This window comes from Rutilus rutilus (assembly GCF_951802725.1).
Source record: "Rutilus rutilus genome assembly, chromosome: 6".
Taxonomy (NCBI): Eukaryota; Metazoa; Chordata; class Actinopteri; order Cypriniformes; family Leuciscidae; genus Rutilus; species Rutilus rutilus.
Genome location: NC_140214.1, coordinates 21,598,631 through 21,625,464, shown reverse-complemented (window position 1 = coordinate 21,625,464; position 26,834 = coordinate 21,598,631). Strand labels below are relative to the sequence as shown.

The following is a 26,834-nucleotide window of genomic DNA, read 5'->3' as shown; positions in this document are numbered from 1 at the left end:
ATAAACAAAGACCCTGAGCTTCACACCTGTCTAACGTGGGTCCACATAAGACATTTTCTTCGAGAAGAATACTTCAGTATCTAAAAGTAGCCTACAGATAACGTCCAGCATGATGGAGCAGTCGATGCACGTGCACAAAGAGAGGAGCGCGCGACTTAACCCTTGCGGTCGTGAACGGCGTCTTTATCTATTTTCTTGCACATTACGGGTTGATGACTGGAAATAAGCGGGGGTTCAGATGCTCTCTGTGTGTCTGTGTTAAAAAGTGGACCGCCTCCTCCCTCATTTCTGTCCCCTCCCTCAAAAACCCCCCTTCCCAGTAGCCTTTTGTGTTCACGGTGCCCTACACAGTCACTGCATTCCTGTTTCGATTACTATCCGCTCATCCGAGAGCTCTGCATTTGAGATCTTCATGAGAAAGTGGCCCAATTCCGAGGAAATTCCTCACATCTACTTCTGGGACTTTGCTACGTTGAGGAAATATAAGTGGAGTGTCCAGTCCCATTCATACTTTTATCCGATCACTTACCTTCAGCGGACGGGGGGGAAGTGAACACAAAGATATATTGTACAAGCGTGAAATGGATTAAGTCGCATTGAGGAAAGCTGGAGCACCACAGACGAACGAAGCGACGGCGAAGGGGTCGGAGGGAGTCGATGAATTTCCAACATCAACGAGAAAGAGGTGAGATATCAGTGTCTGTCAGTCGGATGGTGACCGAGCCTGTTCCTGGGAGCCCTTAAAAGCAGACATGCTCAAAGCTGACATGTAGAATCAAGATTTTGGGGCTGGTTCGTAGTATATTTCTTTTTCTGAAATGCACATTAATTATAAAAAAGTTCCCTAGCATTACGCTGGGTGTTTCTTTACGACATCCAGAATAATTCATGACACCATTTCAGGAGAGGAGAGAGGTGTATGTGAGATGGTAACTGACCACGAGGACATTTTGAAATGCCAAATCTGAGAAAAGAAAAAAACAAAAAACTGTAAATGTAGCCTATAATTTACGTTAAATGGGGCTTTCACATAGCCTAAGATGTGCTATGCTATTATAAGCTAAAAGACAATATAAGAATGTCCCGTGAAATCGCGTATGCTCTATTCAGCACAGATGATCCTCATCTTCCTTTTTAATGTAACATCTCCGTTGTAGCCATGTGTCAGAGCATTGCTCAGTCAGAGCAGTTTCAGTACCGTGTAGTGGACAGCGCAGCTGGTACAGTAGATCAGTGATTCAAGGGTGGGAATTGTGGGCGGCGGGTGTGTTCCCCCAACCCCAACACACACAGTCACACACAACCACACAGGGGTCAAAACAAAACAAAACAAAAAAAGATGGGGGCGGGTCCTAAAAACGTATGTATTCTCAAAAAAAAAAAAAAATCTTTTTATTAATAAGTGTACATTTAATAAGCATTTGTAAACGTTTCAGTAACCAAAAAGTCATATAAAAAAATAAATAAAAAAAAAGCTAAAACATAAAAGACTGCACTAAATAGACGCTCATGAACAGAAGTTGCCTATGCCAGAGTAAGCCATATGTCACAAGTTTGTCGCATAGTGTTCTAGCACATCGACAAAGCATAAAGGCCCGTTCTCGCCAGGAACAATAACTGTAACAACAACGACAACAAAATTTTTTATAATCGTTCTAGTTGACAATTTTGAGTCCACACCACAGCTAACGACAAGGACACAGAGGAACGATATCGTTGGAATCACTTTAAGAACGATTATTTTTTTCCAGCTGATGAAGGAGAAAAATATTTACAGCCAATCAGAATCCATTGAGCACTTACAGCAGAAAGTAATGAAAAAAGTTTATATTTTGTAACACATTTCTGAATCTATATAAAATGCAAACAATAAACACAATATAAATAATTCAATAACGAAATAATAAAGTCATCCACATTTTATGGACTTGATGTTGTATGTTGTTACGGCAAACAAAAATAAAAAAGTATTAGCTATTTTAACCATACTACTGATGAAAATGTTGGATTCCCAAGGCGAAACTGAGAAATTACTGAATTTGTTTTTTCAAAGCATGATTTTGCTTACATTCGGTTACACAACACACTACTGTAATTGAAGTCCCTTCATTCAACAACCCATTTTGGGGTTATCTTAGATCTTGGGCATGGGCCCTGTGCAGACTCTCTTTCAGGTTCTCTTCAAACATCTTTTTCCAGCGTCGAGTAAGGAACCACTCAAATGAGTTGAATAATCTCACTTTCTCTACTATTAGTATGTATTTATTCAGTACCAACTTCCCACCAGCTAGGACATATTGCTGAAGAGGCTCACAGACCGACTTGATTGCTGCTTTATTGCTAAGCTCTTTTTATTTGCCAGCCAATAGACTCCTTGACAGCACAGACTTGAGTCTGTTCATTCTCGGCCTTCTCCTTATCCCCCTCTCTCTTCAGAGACAAACAAAGTTGAGCAGGATAAATAGTCCCCTCTCCCCTGAAAAGAGCCTTCTTTGTTTGTGCAGTGTGAGGCGTGGAAGCCGATGTGGCCACCATGTGTCACCCAACTTTCATTAGCTGTCCGCCTGGAGAGAGATGTGGCTATTCAAGCTATTGCATGCTATGTCAATAGTGAATTCCACAAGGCAACTCCAATAAGGGAAGCCTTACTAAGTCACTAATCAGTTGTCTGGGTATATGCAGAACTGACCATTTATAGCGCTAATATTCACATCACTGTTTTAATATGATACTAGGCAGTAGTATTAAATCACGATATTGACTGGCTATGCAGTCTACCTCATCAAATACCACCACAATGCTGTAATATCATCCAAAACCATTAATGTGGCACTGCAGTAATGTGTCATAAAGCTCTGTTTTTGAACCCCTTAAAAGCTGTACCTGTAATTTAATAAGATCTTGAACAGGTGATAATTTGCAGTATGAAACACAAAGCACTCTCCAAGCCAACTCTTTCATTTTTAGCCGCAAAAACCAGTGGATTTTATTACATGCATAAGGGGTTGATGAGCCTGATATCACACAAAAAATAAATCAGTTCTTCCTTCGTGGAAGATTATTTTTATATATATTTAAATAAATAACCCTACTGACGCTTTAATCAGTGTAATAAATGTACACTCTCTAAATGTCTACACATTCGCATCATATTTGCATGCTTAGCAAGACAACTTACAAACATGCCCAGTGATCTATTTACCAGACTGATTTGAACACTTTACTATTCCAAGACCATTTTAGGTTGAGCCAATTAAAAGTTGCAGGCTATTTAATACCACAAGCATAGACACTTACTTATCTTTTCAACAATATGTGTCAAAATTTCATGTCTTTTGATCTTATTCTGTCTTGACTGTATTCACTTTTAGATTTTACTCGGCCAAACCCCAAAATGATGTCTCCAAAAGACAAGCCGAAGAAGAAGCCTCCCAAAGACAGCATGACATTACTGCCATGTTTCTATTTTGTAGAGGTATGCTTTCACTGTATTTCAGTTGTTGTGGTGAAGCTTTAACAATCTCTTCAAGCCTTCTTCATCCTGCCCTTAAACTGCCGGAAAAAATGCATGACATGTCACGCACCACTGCCTTATCTTGTGTGGAGAGTCATCTACATAGAATGCCATTTACATGTCGCTCTGAGTTACAATAATGATGTGATGAATCTTATGAGCTTGTAAAATGAAATGTGCATCTTAGCTGTGTAATTTGACATTTGTGAAGTTGACATATAATGACAAATGTGAAGTTGATATTTAACACCTAGATGCTATTTATTTTACATATAGTGTGTCATAAGCTGGATATTGGAAAACTCAGCTTATCACCGTGTAAAATGAAGGCGATATCAAGTACCTCTTTAACCAGGGTTAAGAGATTTTAACAGGATTTCAGCAAGGATTACTTGGGCTTAAACTGCTTTATTTCTTTTCAAGGAGATAATATTGATGTAAACATCTAAGAAGAATGATTGTGAAACATGAATAGAAAATGTAACTAGTTACCTAGACTTATTATTATTATTATTATGTCTTGATATACTTGATATAAAAAAAAAAATCAAACCAAGTGGCATCTGCAAACAAATGATATCAGAGCTTTTCTTAGACCTAACATCACTCTTTTGCTATTTTGTAATTCATTTAAATAACTTGTCTCAAGTTAAGTTTTCGTGGTTGTATAAAGTCAGTTGCTCTCAAGTTCACAGGTGTCCTGGCTAGTAGTAACCACATGTGCAGTTCACCGAATTAATATGACCTAGTGATGTTACATATGACACCAAAGTTTCGAAGCATGTATGTATTGAACGCATCTCTATTTTTAGTGAAGTTCCGTGCTGGATCGCATATTGTTTTGAGAAACACGTGATCAACGAAAAACGAAGCCTCACTTACTTTCCAGTCATGTGAATGCTTCACTTTGCATGTCGGAACGTTTGAACCCAGACCGCGACTCTAAAAGGGTTTATGGAAGTTCAAGTCCATTTACTAAAAAAATTTATAGCCCATAGCCATATTCATTATCATATATTCAAACAGCATAAAAATTGGCTGAAGCAGTGAACTTTATTAAATAAAACAAAAGAATCCAACACAAGGATAGTCCAAACTAGCAAAGGCAACGTACTGCATGAAACAACGCCAGACAATGAACTGACAGAACTGAGGGCATTATACACAGAAAACTAATAAGCAACAGGTGTGTGTAATCAATGAATAACCATAGCAAAAAACGTAAACCAAAAGGATAAACTAATAGTCTTTGAAAACGAAACATAAAACATCACAGATTGTGGCACAGTCCAAAAGTGTTAAAATACTTTTGGCTTAAATTTGAACAAATATCCCTTGGTTTCACAGACAAGGCTTAAGCCTAGTCACAGAATAAAATGCATGTTTGAGTTGTTTTAATTGAAACAACTTGCACTGAAATATCTTTAAAAAGTGCCTTTGTTTTGTCTCTTATTAGTCTGAGCCTTGACTGTGAAACCAGGAGTAAATGTCCTAATTGAACTATGGCATAATCCTGGCTTAATCTAAGCCCTGTTTTTGAAACCAGGCCAATATGTTTTTTGTTTTTACAATATGCAAAACGCTTACACTATTTGTTTGTTTTTTCAAATAAATACCCTGTTTTGATATTTTGTTATTTAAAGAAATTCATACATTTTTAAGCTTGGCTTAAGTGTTAAAATGTTTCAGGGGGCCACTGTATGCCTAATATTGTTCGCATGAATAATTCATGAATGTGTCCATGTAGTAAATGTTGACTGATTCCTCCCTCCATAATCCTCTCCTGTGCCACCTTTCCCATAACCCACCTATTCTCTCTCTCTCTCAGCTGCCAATAGTGGCATCCTCCATGATCTCTCTTTACTTCTTGGAGCTGACAGACGTATTGCAGCCAGCCAAAGTTGGGTTCCGTTGCCATGACCGCACACTGAGCATGCCCTATGTGGAAACGGGAGACGAGCTCATCCCTCTGCTCATGCTGCTCAGCCTGGCCTTTGCTGGCCCTGCAGCGTCTGTGAGTGTTCATACTCTATTCATAAACAGCCTAACCTATTTATCCCAGTGTAGCTTCTGTGAAAATTATACAAAATCCTGTTACTCTATTCATTGATGCAATGTGGACAGTAACAGTGAATTGCATGGTCAAGGACTGAGTTTTAGCATCTTGTGTAAAGCATAATTAAATACTTGACAGATTGGATTTCTTATGGTGCTTCAGGCAGCTCTCAATATTCTGTGCATTTTTGGATTAGATCATGCTGGGTGAAGCCTTGATGTACTGCATGCAGTCCAAACTGAAGATTCGCTCTGGTTCAGAAGGGAGTATCAATGCAGGAGGCTGCAACTTCAACTCCTTCTTACGCAGAACTGTGCGCTTTGTGGGTATGTTAAGAAAGACCTCAAGTCTTGGCAAACTACAATTAAACAATGTGTAGTTATGAAAAATGTTAATTGCTGCATATTAAATATGAAACAAATGCAATGATTATGTTTTTCTGTAGGGAGAACTATGCATTATTCAATAGTCAATATACTGGACATGTATAGACTTAAATACAACATATCTGAATACGAATATTGAAATATAAATAATAGAATTAAAAATGTATTTTTAATGTTTGTAAAGAGGTCACTTTATACCAAATTTGTATACAAAACCTGCATTTATTTGATCAAAAATACAGTAAAAAAAACAGTAATATAAACTATTTAATATAAACTATTTTAATATATTTTAAATAATTTATGGCAAAGCTGAATTTTCAGCATCATTACTCTAGTCTTCTGTGTCACATGATCCTTCAGAACTCAATCTAATATGCTGATTTGGTGCTCAAAAAACATTTCTTATTATGAATGTTGAAAAAAGTTGTTTTGCCTAATATTTTTGTGGAAACTGTATTATATTTTTTTTCAGGAGTCTTTGACCTGAAATCATATATAGTAAATTATGCTTATTTGGCGTGCTGTCCGGGGGAGCGCTCCAAGCTCGGAATTTGGCCCAAACTCCCCCCTCCTTGACTGGGAAAGGAACCAGCCAAGAATTTTTTTGTTGTTGTTGTGGGTTGTGTGTGTTTGGGGGGTGTTATTGTTATATTGGTCTTTTTATTTAAAGGAATTAAATAATTAAAGGATTCAAAGGGGATTAAGAAGTTTCAGGTCTATTGTAGTTATGAAGTTGTCTAATCAATTTAAATGATTTAAAATATGCACATATTCACTCTAATTCGTATGTCTAAAATGTAAAAAACGCAAAACGCTTCTTGTCTCATCACATTCAAAAATGAATTAGCCTACATAAATCATTTAAATAATAGCATATTTTCAACTCGAAATGGTGAAATTTCTTTAAAAAAAGTTGACTAGTTTGCATCACTGGATATTACTGTCGGTCGCTGAACATTTCTATTGTAAAACAGCTGTCAGATATGAAATGTTTAGCTCCGTACATCTCCCTACACACTCTTTCACTGCTAAAACTAAAGCATCGCATAGGAATTCACACTCATCTTCTCTGAACAGTAAGGCTCGCCTACGTTGATTTGATTGGCCATCTCAATCATTCTTACAGTGACGAGAACTAAAAATGAGACAGACCAGCCTAAAAGTGTAACTTTTAAAACTTTTTGTCATCCGAACATCAAACAGAGCTGTGCGTAGGCTAATGGAGTGCAGCAGAGCAGCATCAATAATTTCAAAAACTAGGACAATTTGGCCATTTCTAATTATTGGGGAGGACTTGTCCCTCTTAATGTCTATGGTGGTTATGGCCCTGTTTTGTAATGTGGTCATTTTGTTTTATTCTTGCAAGAAAAAGAAAATCTTCCATTTCTATTTAATATTATTTATAGTAACTATTTAATAGTAACATTTTATAATGAGAAATGTACAAAGATATTTCAGGTATTTCTAAGTCCCTCTCATATGCATTTCTGATTTTATATCTAAGCTGACATACAAATCATATAATAAATGACCAATCAATATGTTATATGATTGTAGGAACATCTTGAAGTTTACCTGACAAATTGTCACAAAACAAAAGGAGATTAAGGGTACAGTTAAAATGAAATAATACCCATTTGAATGGTACTTTACACACAAAACAGCTTTAAATGAGAACTTGAGGAGAACAATTTGATTGTCCACTAGGTCTCTTATTCTTAGTTTTAATACTTGGGACCTCCTCTGACTTCTGACATTCATTATTCATACACTCGACCGCCTTCAGACATTTTTACAGGTTTGTCTATTTTGGTAGAAGCATATGGTCGAGTGTTGGCCATGTAAGACTCACACAGACAAACAAAAACAAGCCTGGCTCTGTTCAGACGGTTCCACACTGACAGTTTCTCGTCCCCTCACAGGTGTTCATGTGTTTGGGCTGTGCGCCACTGCATTGGTGACTGACGTTATCCAGCTAGCCACAGGCTATCATACTCCCTTCTTCCTAACCGTGTGCAAACCCAACTACACACTGCCGGGCGTGGCCTGTGATAAAAACCCCTACATAACCCAGGACATCTGCTCAGGCCGGGACCAGTATGCCATCCTGTCAGCAAGGTGAATACACATAAACAACACCATGCTTTCTCACATATGACTGGGTAAATTCATGTTGTTGCTGCATGTAGGCTATTACACGATTTGCATATTTGCATATAACTGCTAAAAAAACTCATTGCATATAAATAAACAGCACTATCCATATGCGCAATTCATCCCCCTAATGTTCCGTATCTAATGTGTGGGCTAAACAAGACGAAAAATAGATATTCTTTATGTTTATTTCAATTTTTTAGTTTCTATCCCATTGCAATGTTTTCCAACAAGGATTACGAATGGATTTGTCCTCAAATCCTTGTCAGGCGGCACATAGTACAAGGATGCTATGGAACAGAAATGACATTGTGTTTTGCTCATTGAAGTGTGGTACATTCCTTCTGCATCTATTTCTTGTCTCATTTACATTTCTTCCTCATATGCTAAAACTCTTGGCTGTGCTCTTTTTTTGATTATTCATGTGATGCGTTACTGAATTAATATTTTTTTCTATCTGTCTAATCAGGAAAACGTTTCCCTCCCAGCACGCCACTCTGTCTGGGTTTGCAGCTGTCTACATCTCCGTAAGCATTTCTCTGTACTTCTCTCAGGGCACTTTGATTTAAAAATGATCTGATGCAAAATACTTGTTATTTGGAATACCATGCCACTGTGATCATTGAGCAATCACTGTTATTAGAAGGATCCGGCATCAGCATTAAGCACCGTAGAACCGTGTCAACTGCTGAGTGACCTCTACTGATGGAGTGTAGAGTATATAGGCCACAGTCAGCTTGGTGTCTCCCAGCTGTAGAGCTAGAGATGCTCATTAGTCTTCTTTTGTTAGCTATGCCTCGTTGAACTCAATGTGGGATTCCAACTGTTAATGAAGTCATTCTCTCTGGACTGTGAAGAGAAACATTCAAGCTGCTGTAACTACATTTGGAGTATTTTAGTTCATTCTAATTGGAAATTAGTGTTATCCTGTAGAATCTAATTGGCTGACTGTACTTTAAAAGCATGAAAACTGGTTGTTGTAAAAAAATAAAGAAACTGAGTCCTTTGACTCAAGTAAAGTGGACTAGGAATTGCATGTCTTTTCCCATGGAAGCACAAGCGTCTTCTTAAATAGCAAACTTAAACCATTTAAGTAAAATTAAGTAGCTGCAAGTAGATTTAGCTTGTAAGTTCTATGATTAAAGTATCACTATTTTTACTTAATTATATTGAATTAGCTCTAAATTATATTAAATATATAATATTATAACATTTACTTTAGGGTTTACAATGTAGCATTAACTTCGAAGAATAGCGAAAAATCTAACTTTAGGTTAAAAAGTGTGTTAATTTGAGAAAGCTGTTTGGGGTCATTTCATATTTTGGGGGTTTTACTAGAGCAGTTGTTATCGTTGTTATTGTTTTGACACTCGTGTTTCTCTACTCAGATGTACTTCAATGCTGCCATCTCAGACAGCACCAAGCTATTGAAGCCAGTGTTGGTGTTTGCATTTGCCATAGCAGCAGCGCTGGCAAGTCTGACCCAAATCACCCAGTATCGAAGCCACCCGATTGACGTCTACGTGGGTTTCGTGATTGGGGCTGGCATCGCTGTTTATCTAGTGAGTCTTTAATTGTTTTGTAGTTTGCTTCTCTGAACAATTTTTGCTTTGACAGCTTCAATTTTAGGTTAGCAGAGGATATCAAGACTTATTTATCTTCCTTCTTTCACTCTTTTCTAATCTTTTGACTGCAAGCTCTATATTTAGGATTTCGATTCTATTAGAGGAAGACAAATCCTTCAGGATTCATCAGGGACAATTTCACAGCTCCTTTTCACTGTCATCACTTTGCTCCGTCTCTTTCCTCTGATATGTCTTTGTGTTATAATCTCCATAACCAGTCAAGTGGGTTGAAACAATTTCAGAAAGTATCATTTAAATTAAAATAGATAATAGGTAAAAGAAAAAAATCAACAGCCAAAAAATGAAAAATATAATGCAACTTTAAAAGTCTTTAAGCTCTGTATAACGGATGAACAGTAAGTGATTTGCTTTTACACTACATGACCAAAAGTATGTGGTTTTCTAACTAATGGGTTTGGCTATTTCAGCTACACCCTTTTCGAGCATAAAATCATAATACAGCCATACAATCTCCTCAGACAAACATTTATAATACAATGGGGTGCAAAGAGTGTGAAAACACACTCCTGGGCAAAAAGAAAAAGGTCCAAAATGGCCAAACACTAAGCTTTTAATTGTCTTAACCACCAATTACTGGTCAGGAAATTAGCTAAATTTAACCAAATGCACTATTAAAAAGCCATTGCTGTCTCAGAAAACCAAGGACAGAATGAGTTTTTGGAAGAATATGGGAATTTGTGTGTGGAGTGATGAATCACAATGAGTTGCCTGGTGATGCTCCAGAGCGATGTCTTCTAAAATCTGCTGAGAAATATAATAATAAATGCATCTCTACCAAAGTGAAGCTTGGAGGAAGAGCTGTCATTGTGTGAGGAGCCTTTTTAGCTGCTGGTATTGGTGAGCTACTTCAATGTGAAAAGTCATTTAATACTTTGGAGTACAGGAGAATATTGCAGAATGGCTTGCTTCCCAGAGGAATTTGGTATTTTCCAAAAAGACAATGCTCCTGAAAATTGTGCATCATGCCTGACACCTAGGCCTACATGAACAATTTACAGTTGGTTTTATGACTGCAAGTCATTCTCTTCAAATGCTATTGAAGTTAGAAACGTGTGTACCAATGTCGTATGTAACTTTAGACACTAAATGTCAGAATATCGAATATCCAGTGTCAAGCCAACTTTATGCCAGTATTTCACTGGGAATCGCTTAGCGTGAAACTCTGTGCGTTACATTCATATTCTGAGTCCACTTGCCTGTTCCTACATCTAGTATAGCCTACATCCCCAATAAGGTGCGAGTTTGGTCTTTTTTATTACTGTAGTAGTCCATTAAGCGTTAAGTGTCCTGACTGCAAGGGAATCCTGGAGAATGATGTATTGAGGGAATCCCGCAGAATTGCGCTGCAATATAAACCCACTAAACATTGGACGTCGGATAGACATGCAGATCATGTCTATATTGGGTCCGTCGGTCCATGACCAATTCTGGACATCTATTCGCCAAACTAGGTCCACTATTTGGACGTCCAACCATGACCCAACTTGGACGTCATATTGACGTTCAACATTGGACCTTTGAACTGGGTAATTTCTTTGGACGTCATTTGTACGTCTATGACAGGTGCAGGAAATTTACATGATTACTATGTAATATTTTTTTTTTATTTACAAATATCAACATTGTTATTATCAACCTGATTAATACATATGAATACAGATTATTTATAATTATTTAAGACAATTTTCCCAAAGCTCCATTTGATCGTCTCAGCATCAGGTGATAACTGGAGACGCGTATAAAGGTGTGATGCTGTAGCTCAAACAGTAGAGCGTTGGTGCTTGTAATGCTAAGATCATGGGTTCGATTCCCAGGGAAAGCAAGAACAAGAAGTGTGTGTGTGTGCGTCTGCTTGTCATCTCATGAGGAGAAGCCTAAAGAAGCTGCTGTTTTGTTTGAGCGCACTGAGCGCGATTATTGTTTGGAAAAGACTTATCTAATAAAACACACGATCCACAGCAAGCCGAACCCGTCTCCTTCCTTCTTCCCACAAACTAACTTTTGTGGACGGAAAAAAGACGTCGCCTGGCGTCACAAAACAACACCTTCAATGGACCGAATTTGGACGTCCAAAAATTACATGAAAATGACATCACTCCGACGTCACATTGCGAGTGGGAAGTTAAGAAAACTAAACAACCGAGAGAAATATATGTCTACTACCTCAGATTTAACGTTTTATCTGTACATCAGCATCGGGGAATAAATAACCTCGTTCACGGTAGAGAAAGCTGCTTACATATGCAAAACTAACTGCAGACTTAAATGTAAACACAGCTTTTGTGTCTTTATCAGCTTTTCCATATACTGGCCCTGATAATCATCACAAATACTGACCGCTTGCTCCATTTCTGTAAATCCGTTTTTATGAATGAATGAGTCTCTCCCCTGTTGCTCTATAGTTTTCTTTGTCAACACTCGCTTACACCACCTGGCCTGCTGGTGAGGTCGACTAACAGCTATGGAGATTATCAATCGGCAATCTACTGATATTCCTGCCATTCCCGGATGTCAAATGTTGCATTTTCTGTCGAGTTTGAACCACTGAATTTGTGAAAGCGAAATAAAATTTCTATTTTTAAACAGAATGAATATTTTGGAAGTGAAATCTGTAAGTTGAATGGATTATTAAATTTGTAATAATGAAAACGTGTGTGAAATGTTTTGAATTGAAATATCCGCAGCTTAAATATACAACCATGTTGAATTTCAGCCCATAAAAATGCAAGTCCTAAAAATACAATGCATTAAAATGCAAGCAGGGTTAATGCAATGCATATTTTTTCAAGTAGTGCAATTCAACAAGCTTTTTTGTTTCAAAAACATTTGTCATTATTTTACTTCCATACTCCTGCCAAAATTGCAAAGACAACAACCAAGAAATGGCTTGAGAACAAGTCCATCAGGCTCATGTTTTCGCCTGGTCAGAGTCCAGATTTGAACCCTATAATGAATGTTGGGTCTCACATTAAACTCAAACAAACTGGAAGACAGATAGCACATTAAATTTGGCTAAAAGTCAAATAAAAGGTTAAATAAACTAAGACTAAAAATCTAAGAAAAAACTAAAAACAAACTAGTTACAATGAAACTGAAATAAAAATAAAAACTGAATTAAAATTCTAAACCATGATCAACTCTACTATATAAAGGCAAAATATACCTGCACACTTCAGCATTTTATTTTTTCAGGCGTTTCAGCAACAGGCCTTTGTCAGTCCTGCTCTAACGCACCTTCCTATTTTCAAGTAATCCTGAACACCCTGATTATGTAAACTCTGCAGGAAGTAAACAATAATAACAATTTTTGAGGAAAAACTTCCCACAATAAAAGCTGTAATAGCAGCAAGAACCAACTCCCTATTAATGCCCAATGTTCTGAAATTAAATATTAAATAAGCACATATAGTGTTTAGTTGTCCACATACTTTTGGTGTATGTGCAATCTAATTCATTTGTCTTCATGTTGTAAAAATGTCTGATTGATTAGTGGACTCTCATTAACCTTACAATAACAAGTGTTTCTAATATTCCAGGCACTATATGCGGTTGGAAACTTTAGGTCACCTGAAGAGGCCTCCCCCAGGCCATTGAAGCAACCCCATCCTCCACAAAAAGATCCTCTAAGAGAACTGACACAGCGTGGCCATGACTCTGTTTATCAAAAGGCCCATGCTTCTGAGAGCAACGATGAGCTATCAGCCCCGCCTCATGTTGCTGGCCTGAACCGTAAGGTGCGTCGAGAGAAAGCCTCAATGGGCAGCCTGAAGAGAGCTAGTGCAGATGTCGAGCTTTTGGCTCCTCGCAGCCCGATGGGGAAGGAGACCATGGTGACCTTCAGTAACACATTGCCCCGTGCTAACACCAACGCTATGGAGGAGCCTGCTCAGCGTCACATGACCTTCCACGTGCCGATGGACTCTCAGCGTTCTAAACAGCTGGTGTCCGAATGGAAGCAGAAATCAATGGAGATGCGCAGTCTCAGCCTTAGGGATGAGGAGGAGGAAGGAGCAACTGCGGAGGGAGTTGATGGAGTTGAGGAGGAAGCTTCAGAGGAGCTGGGCATGCCGTCCTCCCTTTATCCTACTGTGCAAGCCAACAGGGGAGCAACGACAGCAGCAGGTGTTGCCAGGGTGATGATACCTCAGAGGCCCGGTGCACCGCAGTTGGTTCATATCCCAGAAGAAGCCACCAGACCACCACCAGTGTCACCTAAAAGCGTCACCACAAGGGCTAAATGGCTGTCCATGACAGAGAAAGGAGGTCCAGTACCAGCTGCCACACCAGAACCCCCACGGCTGCCCAACCAGCCAAGGGTTATGCAGGTCATTGCCATGTCTAAGCAACACGGTCCAGTTACCATCACCACACCAAAGTCCTCTGAGACCGCCTCGTCCTGTGCTACCTCCAGCACTGGTTCAGAGTCTCCGTACTACCGCATCCCATCGGAGCCAGACAGAAGCAGCATTGTCACGGTAGACGCTCATGCTCCTCATCACCCAGTGGTCCGTCTGTCTTCAGGCAACGGGAACACCTGGGACTGGAGAAGCACCTCCAATGGTAGCACAGAGGTCCATGAGACTAGTCGGACACTGCCCAGGCAGGAATGTGTGCGTGATTATCGTCCCATGAAAACAGACTCCCTCTGTTCCTCTACCAGCGAGCCTGACCCAGGGATCCTGCCTCCGCCACCTCATCCTGACCTGCTCATGGACAGCAGCCTCAGCCGAGATTCCTCACTTCACCGTAACTCCTCAATCTCAGCTAAAGACTGGGAGCCCGGACAGCCTCACCCAGAACCGGACCACTTCTTTAAGAACTTGCAAACAAACAGACAATTTAAAGACTGAGGAGGTTTTTTTTTTTTTTTTTTTTTTGAGGACTCCAATGTGAATAATTGTGTTTTCAGTGGATGGTTAGAGAATACAGCCTTCTTGGTTATCTCACATTGAGCATCTGGGGTGGATTAGTGCAGTGGAGCACCAAGAGGATCACACAGACTTGAGGAGGCTGTTCAGTGTACATGCACAAACTGTGAGGACCCACAAACCTCAGAAAAATAAAATACAAAATCAAGTTGTAATTAATACACGTTTATGCTCTTTTACATCTTTACAATTTTACAGTGCAGAAAATGTTTCCTCTTTCAAGATCAAGCTAAGTTCACATATACCAAGACCAAACAACCAAACATATTTACATTTTTATTTGAGCTTTCATTCATACACAATGATTTACATTGTATTGTACAAGAGGAAATCATGTTACAGTTATCTAATGACTCACTGGGGACAGATTTATTGTGGGAATAATGGCTTTGCTGTGTATGGAATCAGTTTTAAGTAGGCCTAGTCACTTTCTCCTTTTTATACTAAAATATGAAGTACTGTTCCTTGTTTGTGCGTGTTGCATGTGTGTTTATTTATGTGTCTTCTAGACCTTGGATGGACTGTTACATATCAGCAGGGATGGCCTCTTTCATTTTGCTGCCCAATGTTAAGGTTTTTGTAACAAACTTTGAAAAATAAAGTTGTAATAATACAATGTGCTTTTAGTCCATTTTTAGATAATTGTTTTGTCAAAATCAACTATATGAAAAACAAGTGATTGTGTTTATTACTTTTTTTCCTAAACTTTCATAAATTTATATTCAGACAGGTTTGATGGATTATAATTTCACAGTAATAAATTATTTATTTTTATAATTGTTTCAGAACATCAACATCCCGTGCATGTATTCCTTCCGCTAACAATAGAATCTGCATTAGTATATTTTATATAATAGTTAAACAATGTTCAATCATTTATTTTTTTAGGGAAACACATACCGTAATTAACGTGTATGAGTACATAAGTACATTAAAAAAATAAGCAAATATTTCTTCAAAAATTAGGTCTGGGAATTAAAACACATTTTATGGGGAATTTTCAGAGACATCATGATTTGTATACTGTACAAACTGTATATTCTATCCCCTAAACCCAACCATATACCTCTAAACAGCCCTCACAGAAAACTTTCCTAATTTTTTACATTTTCAAAAAAAAAAAAAAAAAAATGCTATCTTTAATGAGTTCACCAAAGAGATGACTAGACATCATAAACACGACTGTATTCTTTAACAGATAATGAATTAGAGCCTTTGAAGACACACAAATCTTCAAAGAGGCTTCTATCTAAAGAAAGGACTGTCATTATTAAAACAGCTGGAGAGAATATGCCGTGAGTCGCGTGACATGTCTGTTTTAAAGACGGTGATCAAATCATTATACTCATTTCAGAATAGTACATTAAACATTCAGTGCCAAGTCAGGCTGTGACTCAATATTGCAGCTATACAAGAAGAGTGAATGTTCCCTTAGTGGGTCATAAAAAGAGCTGCAGCCAAGGCTGGCATGACTGTTCCAACAGCACAGTTTTGACCTCCTTGTGGTGATTCAACATTACAAGAAGAAAAAGGCAGGGATTGAGCTTTTGACAGCAATGGGGAAATATATTTTTCTTTTTTGTTCTTTTGGAGATGTATGCAAGGATGGAAGATTAGCAGTAAGATGACTTTAAAACTGTTATGTTTTCCAATATCATGTGATTGAGGAGACATATATTATCCTAAGCAAGTCAAGACCACACTTGTTCTATCAATCAAGACCACAACTGTCATGCTGGACACAATGTTTGGGGGTTTTTGACTAGAGATCTATGGTATTGTAGAATTAAGGAATTTAGACCAAGTAGACCAAATCAATGAGATGGAATTATTCATGTTACAATTAATGTCAGACTACAAGTTCTCTATGTGGCTTTGAATGGTTGGTACACTAATATGAATAGTGTACAGTACATGATTAAGTGTATTCAGCAGCTAATTTAATTAAGTTAAATATGAATACTTTTTGATGGTTGTGATGGTTATTAAACGGGCATTGTTTCAGGTTAAGACAACAGTTGTCTGCTCACATGGTTGGACATTTTACTTCATGCCACAAAGTACCTCAAAGACATCTCTGTGACCAACAAGAAGTTCTTGCAGGATGTGGATTAACCATTTATCAAAGGAAATGAAGCACAAGAGAAGGTGAAGAACCTGGACTTATTAATCGACAGATTAATCCACAAATGGAGAAGCTGGCACAAATTACATGAGCACAGATGGAAGGGTAACAAGTTGTACTGTCCCTCATTTTGCTTCAATAACAAAAGGCATTAATGTTCACTATAGTGAATGTGAGAAAGCATTTGAGTAGCTTAGCTTTAGCTTCTCAAATGTTTCCTCACATTTATATATCCTCAATCAGTTTCCTATTTATCAAGAGTGCATTGTGTGAATACTTCATACGAGAAGGTAATGAGAAACCGCACTGCTTTCACTTGCACTAGCTCTTCAGAACAAATTAATAAAATTGTATTTGAGTGACAAGTATACAACATAAAAACTGAAATTACAGTTATTTGGAAAATGCAACTTGACTTGGCCTGCTCTCATTTACGTGTGTGCCTTGCATTTCACAGTCACAATACACAGTGTAGGCGATCTGAATGGTGATTTGAGCATGAGAATTTGCTTGCAGATGCATGAAGATTTTAAATAGTTACGTCGCTGTGAGCATGTCCTGCAGGCTGACGCTCTGACACAGTTACACTGTTCTTACAACAGATAATTGGGAAGACTGTATGCTTGCTTGTTTATATGTTCATGTTGTGCATTCACAGGCAGATAGAAAGAGAGGTAAAGTCAGCATGAATTGTTCGTTAATGGCCTAAACATCACTTGCATTACTGCTACTGCTAAAAGACTCACCTGCAGTGCTTCTTTCATTTCAATCAATCAGTTTGTAAAGAGTGAGGTATGTGGTCTCTACAGACACATCTCATTGAACAGGCCAGCAGGGGTTTCTATAAAATCTATAAAATCACACATGGTTTTTTGTTTATTCAAAATGTCATTAAGTGAGTCATATCAAGCTGTCTGTAAGAGGAAACTAAGTTTTATGCTGAAAAGATTTGCTTGTCAAAGTAAATTTGCCCACATCAAAATATATAATTTCACATCATTTTTTCCCCACATTTCATGTGTGGGGCTCTACAAACCCAAATAGATTTCAAATAGAATGAGTAGATTTGCCATAATTCCATGGCAGTGTTTTTTTTATGTTTTTTTTTCCTTCAGTTTATAAGAAAAAGAAAATCACAAAATATAAATGTTTCTCCAGTTTTTACTTTCTCATTCTTCACAGTAAAGAAAATGGCTTATCTTACCACAATTTTCCCAATCCTTTGGACTGTTAAATAATAATAAATAGATTATTCACACATAATCCTAAAATAGGCAATTAACATAAATGCCTCTTACACATCTACTTGTAGCATGAATTGAAAAAATAACAAAAAACATTAACCAAAAAATGTGCTTCATGCAGTAAAATCTAAATTAATTGATTTTATTCAAGTCAAAAATATTATTTAACATTATTTAATCAACCAAAATTAGGGTTGTAAAATTATGGGAATTTTCAAAGATGGAAACTTTCCATGGGAATTAATGGGAATTTAAGGGAATTAACAGGAATTTATGGGAATAAACGGGAATAAACTGGGAATTTTCAAATTTGAAGGTTGGCTCTTCATAGGGAACTTAAATATAGTTGAGGAAAGTATATTTTAGCATAATCTTGACTAAAACAAACAGATGCCATTCAAATACACTTGAATATCCATGCCATTCCTCAATCAGAGGAAAGCCCAAAGCACAAGACTATTGAAGGCACACATTTGAGCCTGTGGACTAAACAAAGTGAAGTAAGTTTTGATGATATTATGGGGAAATATATTTATTAAATGTTTAAATTGCAAATATCACATACAAATGTATTAATTTAGTAGATAGCAAGCTGATAAGTTAGATGCTAAATAAGCTAGCATAACTTTATTTACCACATAAGTAGGGCTGGGCGGTATGACAGTATATATCGTTACCGCGAAAGAAAATGTCAACCGTAACAGATTTTTTTATTCCGTGTATATACCGCAACATGTAAATAAGTAGGCGTGGTTAACTCGCGTGCAGCGTGCGTGAGACTGAGACACTGATATTTGTCAAAGAAACATGAAGAAAGACCAAAAGGATCCACAAAAGGAATTACGTTTAGAGCAGTGCAGCACACTGAAAGTTTAGAGAGACGCACATGCTCGCAACGGGGCTTACTTGACAACAAGTTCATATATCAATATTCTAACGAATAGAAATAACCTTAAATAATGTATCTATCTGTCTCTTATGTGTACAGTTACTTTCAGAGTGGACGCGCAAGCGGTTGCCGTGGTAATGAATATTTCCAAAATTCCCCAGCTTAACTTCCCATGGAAATTTACCGGAAACTTTCCGGAAATTTTCCGCCCCTTTGCAACCCTAACCAAAATACATTAGGTTACACCAACAAAACTAAATGTAAGGGTTATCAGGGAGAAAAGCCCTTTATTTATATATTTAGTTAGTTAGTTAGTTAGTTTTTTGTTTTTTGTAAAGTGGAGCTTCTTCTACTGTTGCATGCTCTTTGATTTTACTGTCCTAAAATCTGCTGTTGAGTCTCCACTGAATGATTCCTACACCCTCTCCTAGCTCAAAACCCAGGTGATTTGTGTGGCACAGATGCTATGAACATAAATAGCAGGAAGCTGGTAAAAAAAAAAAAAAAAGGTCCTATACACAGGCCAACAGTTTGTGCACTGCATGACACACCACTCATTTGCACAAAGATAACAGTAGCAAAGGATCTCATTTCATGTATTCTCTATAGTCCAGTCTGAGTTACAGAAAAGAGAGAAGTGAAAGCCTCCAGACTACATGACACCACAACTTCTTGAATTACATTAATCTCTTTCTGCAGGCCTTTCTGTCTTTATGCATCACAAAACAGCAGCTTCACTCTAAATTCCCATAACAGTAATACATCAATTATCAACCAAACCCACCATTCAATGCCCCTGAACATGTCCTTCAGCAGAAAACAAATCTCTCACATCTTAAAAAACCTTGAGCATTAGATTTAACTCAATTTATTCAATAATAAGTACTGAGTATGAGCGCTTGTTTGATCTTTACGTGTAATAGCCCTATGGCAAACCCCTGCTTTTGCAGTACTAACAGGCTTGAGATTGAGTCTCCAGTACCTCTACCCCTCCTCTCTTAGAACTGAGACAAAACGAATTGGCCTTGTATAGTGGAGCTCGAGCGTTGACCTTCAAATGTCAGAAACAGACTAGTTCATAGGCCTATTGAAGTTATGAGAGGGATATCTTTATTTCCTCGCATTTATGCTGGCTCATAAACACAAATATGCATGCAGAACAAGTCAAATGTGGGTTGCAACAGCTACGCTAAGCCTTTATGAGTCATATTGTCCCAGAAGAACACTGTTCATTCACATTTAGTTATATCTTCCAAATGTTAATTAATACCATTTCATAAGCAGAGGCCAATGAAATGGTGTGCATAAAAAAAAAAAATGGTTTGGTCTACAAGTGCAGACTAAAGAAAATACAGCTCTGTCCTCAAAGGTAATTCATGTTATTTTTAGAGGATGCAACACATTGGAATCTCCCTGATGCAAGTCAAAGAAATTGTTCTACCTTTGTCATAAAAGATGGATTACATTTATGCTAATGCTATTGTTATTGCATCTAATTTCATCACTGTGAACTCCCAGTTGAGGATGTTTTCAACACCTTGCATTTTGTTCTCACTGCAGATTACAACATTTATTCACTCAGGAATTATCTTATGATTCAAACGTATAGGCCATTTGTGAATTGATCCACTCTTGGGTTTGGGTTGAAAAACATGGATTTCATGAATGGAGCCTTTACGCCCCCTACAGGAGATTAAGTTATTACCGGTATTTAGGGTATACAAATATCTATGATTCAAGATTGTATTAAGGGATATAAAGAGAGAGAGTGATATTTCGCTGTTTTACTTGAATTTATAACCAATAAGAAATCAGAGGACACGATAAACACTATACTATATTTAAATGTTGGAGTCAGTTGGACTATACAACATTTGAATATTCTTGGAAGGCAGCCTTCGTTTCGCGTCCTTAGTTCGGCCTGTTTTGAAGGATGCATCAGATCTATCCTTCGCAGCCTTAAATCACCCACAATCCTTTGCACACATTCCAATTCACGAAAATAAACTGATGGGAAATGAGTCGGAACTGCAGCTTGTGTGAGTTTATTAAGAAATGTAAGACTAAATGTTTTCGTACATGAAAGCATATATGTTATCTTTTGTTTTGCAGTAAATTAATCACTAACACTAAACTGACAATAATGTAAACCACTGGGAGACTGCAGACGGCTGTTATTCAGTGAATTACATTAATAAAAAGCCAGTTAATATAAATATTTGTAATACAAAGTATTTTTTCTAAATTAAGTTTTAATAGTATTTTTCAGAACATGTGTGACGTAGCCATGCGCTCTACTAGACCATCTCATTCTAGCATTTAATTGCTGAATAGGACACTAGCCTACAAGTCTCAGAAGGACAGGACTAGGAAGGACACAGTCTTGGTAGGATGCAGCCTTCCATTTGAGAAGCACCCAATCCAGTGGATCTCTGAGCTGGTGTGAATGGCGGTGGGGCTCATTTGCATATTGATAGAACCGCGCATACTAAATGAGGCAAGGGTGTAGAGTGACATTCAAGCTATTTTAAGGCATGAAGAAATTTTAAATATGTAACGTTTTTTGGTGATCAAAGATTAATTTTAAGGGATACAATTATTGACAGGGGGACTTTAGCCTACTATTTTTTCCTTTCAGTAAACTTTTTCTATAACTTTCACAGTTTAGCATTAAATCATGCTGTGATATTTGCTGAAACTGTCCAATCATATCCAAATGCAGCCCTATACCTAGAACATTTTGCTATTGGTAAATTACTAGAAAATTAAGAAAGTGCAGTAAATACTAAAACTATTTGTGCTCGTCCTGCTCGCAACATTAATAAATTAAAATAATATAATAACAAATACCAGATTGCAACATCAAGCAACATAACCGTATTTTCAGCAAGCTTTTTTCACGGAAAATTTTAAATAATTGAAGTAAAAATAACCATTTTAACAAGTTCTGGATTAAGTTTGAGGATGATACACACAGAACAAGCTTTTTATGTACAGCCAAAATACCTAGCAGTAACTATGTGTGTGAAGCAGCTGCACCAGAAGCCTTGCACATTCTAGTTAAAAATGGCGCCCCATACACGTTAAAATAAGGTGGATGTAAATTAAAGAAATTGTAAATGCTGAATAGAGTTCTGCAGTTATGATGTATTTTTGTAGGCCAACCCAGAATTTGCATCACACTGGTTCCCTCAACAAAAACCGATAGGATTTGGGATTTTTGCAAATAAATAAAGAAGAAAAAGCTCTGTGATCAACAAAAGTTTATGATGCACATTACACAATTTGTCCAAGATAATTTTCACAAATGAAAAAAGCGGGCTAGTGCATGGATGATTTGTGATTAATGTCCCTGACAACATCTGTAGTAGGCTACCATAGAAACTTGTGAGCAAATGCATTTTTCAAGATACTTTAAAGCTTTAAAAAAATCATGGGGTATGTGTTCACCGCAGACCTTATTTCAGACATTTAACAATAATCCCAATAAAAAAACACACAAAAAAAACCCACATTGACTTTGGGACGATGGAACCTGAAGTGCTAAATGCTCACTTGTTTCCAGGTTTTGACGAACAAAAATACATCATACTTGCAGCACTCTTTATGGTGACTCTCGCCCTGTAGCTAAAAGAGACGATCAATTGCTTGTTAACTGTGGAATGCTCAATTAGCTGATGGCCTGACATTTTTTTATTGTATGATTTAAAGGGTTAGTTCACCCAAAAATTCAAATTCTGTCATTAATTACTCACTCTCATGTCGTTCCAAACCCATGGGACCTTCGTTCATCTTTGGAACACAAATTAAGATTTTTTTGGATGAAATCAGAGAGGTTTCTGAACCAGCCATCGGCAGCAACGTCATTGCAACTTTCAAGGCCCAGGAAGGTATAAAGACCTTTTTTGGGGTGAAGTAACCCTTTAAGCTAAAAAAGCTAATTTTATTTCACATTGTTGTTGGGTTTTAGTTGTGATTTGAAATGTTTCTTCAACGTAATCGTCTTGACCAACAGTTTTGGAGCTTTTTGTCTTTAATCATTCAAGTAGATTGGAAATCCACACAATTTGCAGTCACTTTGGGTTTGGGTCTGCTTAAGGAGGTCTATAATACCTGGAGAAATCTATCCCTTAGCATTTCACTTAACCACAGTGGTGGTTGTTTGGCTAGCGGATCAAAAATGTATAGGCTATTTAAAATAACTAGCCTACATGTTTTTGAATAGGTGTCAATGGAGAAAAATGTTTTTTGGCCCCATGTAGTTCTGGTAAATACCAGCAGGGACTAAGGGGAACATGTTAACCAGCCAAACTTTGACCTCTTGTTTAAAAATCCTATGTAAACACTCTCTTCACATGTGGAAAAAAGCAGTGTTGTGCTGCCCTTTTACCTGCATATTGTGAGGTTGTTTTTGAATTTAAAATTTGGGCTAAAACTGTTAGAGATGGTGCTGAGGTGAACTGGAATGTGTATTTGATTGTTCCACCTAATTCTGTGGCTAAGTAAATATTACAGTAATATTTAATTTTATTAACTTAATAAAATCTCTGAATATCATTTAGGCCTACTTGATTGTTTGAGTTACACATACCAAAATAATTGACTAAAAATCCAACAGTTAATTTTATCTAAAATTTACAGTTCTATTTAAGTTTTTTTCACTAAAAGAATTTAGTATTTGACTAACCCATTATTTATTTATTTATATAAATCACTTAATATATTTGTGCAATTTCTATCAAAATATTTGAGAATGGAGAATTAAACTGATCTGTTTCAAGAAACAAAAATAGTACTTAATTTCGCCGCTAGGGGTCGCTAACCTAATGTTACAATAACAAAGGCGTAGTTTGATGATGCAACATTTGCTAAGAATTATGGATCTTGTCGTCAACGTCAAGCCGACCGATCTAATAATGTTTATGGATGAGTGAATACATCGATGTTTTTATCATGACTGTGATATGAAGCAGGTCGGGATTGCTAAGAGACCTATCAGCTCCACACGCGACGCGAGTCCCGTGGATATAAAAGGAATATGGACATTTCATTCTACCGAACTACACGCAAGTGCAGAATTACTACTCTTACAGGTCAGTTTATTAGACAAACTAAACTTGTGATGTAACGCAGCGCTGTTTCACTTGGTCTAACATTACACTAGCTAGCACACTAAACTGCATTTGAATGTGTTGAAATTTATGTTAGTTTGTCTGTATGAGACTAGCAGTAAGTTAGATCAACATTAGAATAACATACAGATCATATTCTAACATTGTATCATTGTTGAACTATATAACATTGATTAGTTTTATGTAAATGTGCTCACCTGTTTAATAAAGTACATGTAGGAGCGGTCGAAGTCTCGGACGTGGAGCTCTCGTTTATATACTGTCTATGGGAGCTCACAGCATCTCGAAAACACCGCGCTGATATTGATTCTCGTTTTAGTTCTCCTTTTTTATCCAAAGTCTGCTTGCCATTGTCCATAATGTTTGAACGAAACAACAACAGCGTGCAAATAGACATGCTAACTACACAGTTGTCCACGTGTGTCGCCTTGGTTACTATCAGATTCAGAGGGTTCTGGTTGCTATGGCAGTACGAGCGGAAACCAGGGACAACGCAGATATGACGCCATTGACGGCGACAAAACGGAAATAAAGAAACGGTTACAAACGAAAATTTCAAATTTCTCCTGGTTTGAAAGTTGTTGGAAACTGTCGGGATAATGTAAGTCCTACACGACAAAAAAAAAATATATATATATAACATAGATATAGTGATTTTTGCTATTTTTAAAGCAAAAAAGTTACATATTGTGCCTTTCAGTCTCCAGAACTTTCTCTTCTCAGCATCGCAGAATTGGTGCATTTCCTCTGTGAAATTCAGGTGTGTGTATGTTTTATTTTATCTATAAAATCATTACTGTGCTTTAAATCATTTTATTTAATCCAAAACAACATAGCCTACTGGGACGCAATATGAGTCACCTAAACGAGTGTCACGTCTGTCTTTTCGCTGATTGAAATGCCTAAAGCCTTGCATAAAACACGATTTTATTCCTAAAGATAATGAATATAATTAATTTAGATCAGGGGCGATTCTAGGATTTTCATTTTAGGGGAGCTCAGCCCCCAATGAGGGTATGATTTAAAAAAAAAAGAAAAAAGTTAGTTTATGGTCTAATGCGCATCATTTACTATATTTTATAATCACTGAGGTACCAAATGCGAGGTATTTAGGGGGGTTCGGGGGCATGCTCCCCCGATAAAATTTTGATTTCTCTGATCTAGCCTACATATGTGCATTTTAAGATGTTTTGAAGGCCAAAAAAATTGGATGACAAAAGCTTTAAAACCATGTGCGGGCAGCTGTTTATTTTCCACACTTCATCAGCATCACACTCTTCTTCTCTTTGTTTTTATCTTGCTCTGTCTTTTCCCCTCCTAAAGCTGAGCTTTGACTGATTTAGGCTTTTCATTTTTGTCTGTCAGTGAAGAAAGTAAACATAGGGTCAACTGATAGGTTGATTTATGAATCATTTTCTCAGACAAAGCTACCAGGAAAGCTAGGTAACTAAGTTTATTAAATTCATTCACAATATGTACACATTCATTATTGATCTAGGCCTAATACATGGCCGTAGACAGGGCTTTATAATCAAAGAGGTCATAAATTTGAGGTTGTTATAGGGTTAAACATTTTTATTTCTCTGATATGTGCATTTCAAGACGTTTGAAGGCCAAAAAAGGATAAGAAATAGATTTAAAACCTGCTCTCTCCTCATCTCCATCACTGTCTTTTTCTCTCAGTCTCCTGATCTTGCCCTGTCTCTTCCCCTCCTAAAGCTGAATTTTTTTAATTTACTGAAGGCTACAAATTGTATTATATTAATTCTCAACATGTACACATGCACTATTAATCTTGTGCCTATGAAAACGGCTTTGTTAATGTTTCTTGTCCCCTCACAATGACATAATTACACGTTATAGGCCTATTTTCAGCTCAAAATGGCGAAATTAGACAAAAGTTTATTAGTTTTCTAATTATTTTTGTCATTCGTTTAACATTTATGACCTAAAAAACTGTCAAATATAAAATGTTTAGTTTAGCTACTTACATCTTAACTCGCACTTGACCGTAAACTGAAGCGTCAGTCGTGCTGCTAAAATTCCATGTAAAATTCGCGCTCAGCAGCTTCTGTGAACATAAAGCCCGCCTACTTTGATTTGATTGGTCATCTCAAATATTCTGACACTGACGAGAGGTGAAAGACCAATGAGGCTCAGATGAACAAACACACACACACACACACACGCGCGCACGCCTCTGTTTCTGACCTGCGCTCTGCTTGGCGCTTCTGCCGACTGAAGATGAAGAACATTATTTAACCTTGTCAAAGACAAAAATATATATATATATCTTTTTAGAATAACAACATTTCTTACTCCAAGTTTTAGGGGTGCTGAAGCACCCCTAAAAAGGGGCTAGCCTCGCCCATGATTTAGATGATAAAATATCCTCAGAACTGTGCACTGTTTGTTTACTGGCAGGTTTTGGAGTCAGTCGCGTCGCAGCATCGAGTGAAACTCGAAGAACGGCGATCTGAAGTTCGAAGTTCCCCCGCAGAGCCCGAGTCCATCTCAGGCACGAGAACAGACCGGTTGATTAGGCTACAGTTGAATTACTTTTTACATTTTTTGTTTTTACTTCTAATATTTTTGTTATATAAATTTAAATGTAGGAAGTGTTGTATACATGTTAAAACAGGCTAGATGCTGTATTGCTGAGTGCTGACTGTATAGGCTACTCATCGACAGTTAAGGCCGATGTCATGTAACTTATAAGGTTACGTTGTGGAGTATTTTACAAAGGTTTACAGGAAA

The 26,834-nt window shown here is 37.4% G+C and overlaps 1 protein-coding gene across 1 annotated transcript; it reads left to right on the top strand.

The window, feature by feature from the left end:
• Positions 1–358: 358 nt before the first annotated feature.
• plppr3a (phospholipid phosphatase related 3a) lies at positions 359–15,302 on the top strand. Its single transcript, XM_084411004.1, has 8 exons — positions 359–685; positions 3,372–3,475; positions 5,343–5,528; positions 5,767–5,896; positions 7,882–8,077; positions 8,583–8,640; positions 9,502–9,675; positions 13,296–15,302. The coding sequence occupies exons 1-8, from the start codon at positions 658–660 to the stop codon at positions 14,607–14,609; spliced, it is 2,190 nt and encodes a 729-aa protein (XP_084267130.1). The 5' UTR covers positions 359–657; the 3' UTR covers positions 14,610–15,302.
• The last annotated feature ends 11,532 nt before the right edge of the window (positions 15,303–26,834 follow it).